Source organism: Petaurus breviceps, unplaced genomic scaffold (genome assembly GCF_028583685.1).
Source record: "Petaurus breviceps papuanus isolate PSGF00001 unplaced genomic scaffold, PetGlider_PUasm1.0 523, whole genome shotgun sequence".
Taxonomy (NCBI): Eukaryota; Metazoa; Chordata; class Mammalia; order Diprotodontia; family Petauridae; genus Petaurus; species Petaurus breviceps.
This window is the reverse complement of record NW_027186356.1, coordinates 275,431-280,237: the sequence shown is the minus strand read 5'-3', so window position 1 is coordinate 280,237 and position 4,807 is coordinate 275,431. Positions and strand designations below refer to the sequence as shown.

At 46.8% G+C, this 4,807-nt stretch overlaps 1 protein-coding gene across 1 annotated transcript in view; it reads right to left on the bottom strand.

Moving 5' to 3' along the window:
- PCSK4 (proprotein convertase subtilisin/kexin type 4) overlaps positions 1-4,807 on the bottom strand; it is a 36,614-nt gene that overhangs the window by 10,843 nt on the left and 20,964 nt on the right. The window contains exon 8 of the mRNA XM_069101957.1: positions 1,845-2,017. Coding sequence (XP_068958058.1) covers positions 1,845-2,017 — 173 coding nt within the window. The remainder of the gene's footprint in view (positions 1-1,844; positions 2,018-4,807) is intronic.

Sequence of the window (4,807 nt, the reverse complement as noted above, 5' to 3'; positions counted from 1 at the left end):
CTTTCTTTCTTTCTTTCTTTCTTTCTTTCTTTCTTTCTTTCTTTCTTCCTTCCTTCCTTCCTTCCTTTCCTTAGGATTTTATATTACTTTTTTCCCCCAATTGCATGTAAAAATAATTTTTAGCTTTGCATTTCAAATTCTCTCTCTCTATCCCAACCCCTTCCCGAAGAGGGTAAGCAATTCGATATAGGTTATACATATTCAATCAAGAGCCCATGGGGTTTTCTTGACAAAGATACAGGAGTAATTCGCCATTTCCTGCTCCAGTGGATTGAGGCAAATGGAAGTTAAGTGACTTGCCCAGGGTCACACAGCTACTAAGTGTCTGAGGTCGAAGCTGAAGTCAGACCTTCCTGATCTCCAGCGCTCTGTCCACTGACTCACCTAGCTGCCTCTTATTAAGGTTGTTGAACTTATTAAACACTTGTTGAATTGATTTGCCTAAGATCCCACAGCTAGCAAATTGGTGGAACCAGGATTCAAACTCAGGCCCACAGGATCCAGGTCCAGGGCATACCCTGCCACATCAGTACTTGTGCCACCTCCCACACAAGGAGCGTGATGAGGACCAGATGCACCTGTGAGCAAGAGGCCATATGTACCCATGGGTGACGCAGAGCTTCCCAGACCTGGAGCTGGAAGGAACCTGAGTGGCCATCTCATCCAACCCTGTCCCCCTCACTTTTTACAGATGACAGGATTGAGGGGAGCGGAAGTCACTTGCCCAACGGCCACTCTGATTAGTAATGGAATTTGAACTCAGGTCCTCTGACTCCAAATCCAGTCCTTTTCCATGCTGCCCCTAAACTTTAAAGAGGTCTAACAAACATGAAAGACCTTAGGATAACCTCCCTTATTTCTCAAGTGCTTTATAGTTTACAAAGTGCTTTTGCTTCCACAGTCCTATAAGGTAGGAAGTGTAGCATTATCCCCACTTTGCAGATGAGGAAACTGAGGCTCAGAAGGAGAATGTGTTCAATGTCCCATGACTTGTAAATAGCTAAGACAGGACTTACCCCCCAGGGTCAGCTCTCCTCACTTTACACTGCCCTGCATCTCCAAGGAAAAGGAAAATGAGGGAGACTGGATGATATTGGAGGCCAGAACTCAAAGGTAAGTCTCCTGACTCTGAATCCAGAATTCTTTCCCCTTTCATCCTGCCATCTGTCAAAAGCTAGGTACATAATCTCAAGGTCTGGCTGCCAGGCTGTAAGGTCCAGAGTAAGGATGGGAGCCTAGGAGGCAAGACAGCTGGGTGGTCCTAAACAAGTTACTCTCTCTGAGCCTTGATTCCCTTCCTCATAAAATGGGGGCATTCCCCACAAGGCTACTGGGAGGAAAGCATTTCGCCAACCTTGAAGAATAACAGATATGTGAGTTTTTGAAAGAATCACCATCATCTATGAGAAGACACCTTCCCTTAGTCCTTTGCAGAAATTAGGGGGGGTGGTCCCATGGGTGTGGAACATCACATATGTTGTCAGATTTTTTAACCACCTTTTCTAAATTTTTGTTCTCTTCTTCCTCTTTTTCTTTCAAAGGATGGCTCTTTGTATGGGAGGAGGGAAAGAGATATGGGGGACATTTAGGAGATATAAGAACAAAAGATATCAGCAAAAATCTAGTTAGTTTAAAAAAAAAACCCAGCATCATCATCATCATCATCTCCCCCTACTGGCACCTTGCAGCCAGTAGGTTTGAATGGACCTTTCCTCTGGGTCTGGGTTTAGTTATAGATTAGAACAGGTTCTGAACTCCAAATTGAAGGCTTGGGTTTGGGTGTATATGGAGCTAGGGGTGGTGGAAGAGTATCTCTAGGACCCATGCCCATAGCTCACACTCACGGTGCTGACTCCATGGAAGAAGGCCTCCCGAGTGAGCACGCCAGGGCCGTCCACTGTGCGCCCGTCGTCCTCAGGACCCCAGCTGGCACTGTAGATATGGATGTGCTGGGGCTGAAGGCTCAGGGACTGGGCCTCTATAATGTCAGTGATGGATCCATCTAGCATTCTCACACCTGGGGATGAGGGTAGAGAAGTAGGGGTGGTGGGGACCGGGGCTTCCCACCCACTTCACAAGGCTCTCTCCATCCCCTCTCCTGACCTGGATTTGTATTCAAGACCCAGGTGCCTGTAGGACTCCATATCTCCCCCCCCCACACACACACACACACAACAGCCTAGACTCCTAGAGTGGCAAGGGTCTCTAGCATGTAAAACATTAGAAGTGGGAAAAACATCCTGTGATTTGGAATAGAACTTCTCAAACAATTTTTGTGGCTGACACAGTAACATTCTCTGCTGAAAAGAATCTGGGCGCATCCCAGAGGAGTTGGGAAAACTGAAATGCACATGGGTTTTTGAGTGTAAATCCTGTACAATTTGGGGCATGTAGAGCTAAAACTCAGGTGTTTCCTGGTACACCCTTTGAGAACCACTGATCTAGAACATCAGAGCTGGGGAGGTGCCTCAGAGACCATTTAGTCAAGCCCCCTTCCTCCCTTTACAAATAAGGAATAAAGGCTCAGAGGTTAAGTGACTTGCCTAAAGTCACACAAGAAGTAGAAACACTAGATCTGAACCTAGCTCCTTCACACTCCAAAGCTAGTACTCTTTCTATGGTACTATTGTGAAGGACCTTAGTGTATCCACAGAACATTGACAGAGCTGGAAGGGCCCTTAGAACGTAGAACATCAGAACTGGAAAAGACTTTTAGGGAAATCAGAATTAGAAGGAGCTTTACTTATTTAGCTCCAGAGGCCCGGTCAGTGAAGGGATTTGCCTCAGATCACTCCAGGAGTTAGTAGCAGATCTCCTGCCTCCCACAGTCTAGGCTCTTTCCAGTATGTGGAGTTTATCCCTGTCTCAGCTAAGGATATGAAGACACTGAGAAGTTGGGGAGACAAGAGGCACAGGCGGCAAGAATTCAGGAGGTGAACTATGTGGTTCTGCCTAAAGAAGGATATGAAGACACTGAGAAGTTGGGGAGACAAGAGGCACAGGCAGCAAGAATTCAGGAGGTGAACTATGTGGTTCTGCCTAAAGAAGGATATGAAGACAATATCAGCATGGGTCAGACTGGTCAAGTCAGACTTCCTGGAGGAGGTGAGCTAGGAGCTAAGCTTTGAAAAGTCAGGGGCATGGGGCAGTATTCCTGGTGCCTGAGAACCATATGACTGGAGTCCCAGGAGGCAGGACTGAATCTAGCACATTCATGGGTTTGATGAGTATAAGGGGTGAAGGAGAGAGAAGAGCTATTGATGAACCTGGGAGATTTGGAAGATGGTGGGGCCATAGACAGACAGGAAGATGTCTAAAGTATTGAGTTTGAAGTGGGAGTATGTCTAGAAGAAGGGGACTAAGATGGAGGAAGAGATCATGTATTATATCTTGTCAACAAGGATCTTTGCAGAAACCAAGGACATTTATCTTTAGGGAAGAGAAGGTTTAGGAAAAGGCCCTTCTAGGAGGTCTTCAAGCAGAAACTGGATGATCACTTGTTGGGTGTGTAATAGTCAGTAGTCAATAAATATTTACTAAGTGCCTACTGTGAGTTAGGCACTATGTTAAGCATTGGGGATACAGATACAAAGAAAAAAAAGACAGTCCCTGCCCTCAGGAAGCTTACAGTCTAATGGGGGAGGGGAGACAACACACAAAAAGCTGAAAGACTAGGATGAGGTTAGTGAGTGGAGGTACCCAACATGGGTGGAGAAAAGACACTCAGAGAAGTCTCAGAGTAGAGCAGCTGGGAAGAATGAGGGAAATGTTTGAGCTGAGCTCCCTCCTTAAATAGAGCCCCACCTTCCAATCAGAGGGACAGAGGATGAGGATGGGACCTTATGGGAGGGTGAGGATGAGGTTATCCCAATAATGATCTCCCTGGAGGGTGGGGGAGAAGACAAGTCCGAAAACAGAGCAGCCAGGTGACAAGTGAGGATTCCAAGTATTTATTAAGTTAACTATCTACTGTGTACCAAGTGCTGTGTTAAGTGTTGGGGACACAAAGAAACGCAAAAGATAGTCGCTGCCCTCGAGAAGGGCACATTCTAATGGGACGGACAAGTGCAAACAATTAAGTACAAATGAGAGACATTAAGGATAAGTCGGAGATAATCAAGACAGGGAAGGCACTAGAATTAAGGGAAGAATGGGAAAGATTTCTTGTAAAAGTGGGAGTTTATTGGAAGAGGAAACTGGGAGGAGGGAGAGCGTTGCAGGGAGAAAACAGACAGTGAAAAATGACCAGAGCTGAGATATGGAGCATCTTTTGTCAGGCGCAGCAAGGGGGGGGGGGGGGGGGGGGGGGGGCAGGGGAAGGCAGGTTATGAAGGACTTTGAAAGCCCTTTAAACTTCACGATTCATTGATAAGTCACGTCCCCTTCTAGGTTTCAGTTATTTCTAGGGCTCCCTGGCTCTGACATTCTGGATTGTAGGAACTGCCCTCCCAGCCTTGACCCCCTGTGTTCTAAGGGCTCTCCCTCCCAGCTCTGACAGTATGTTTTCTAAAGGGTTCTCCCAGCTGACAGACACTCTATGTTCTAAGGCCCCTCCCATCCCTGACCTCCATTTATTATCTCGATCACTAGCTTTTAGAACCAGCTCCACCATCTGAGTAGTAGACTGGGCAAGTGGAGCTGGTTCTAAAAGCTAGTGATCGAGATAATAAATGGAGGTCAGGGATGGGAGGGGCCTTAGAACATAGAGTGTCTGTCAGCTGGGAGAACCCTTTAGAAAACATACTGTCAGAGCTGGGAGGGAGAGCCCTTAGAACACAGGGGGTCAAGGCTGGGAGGGCAGTTCCTA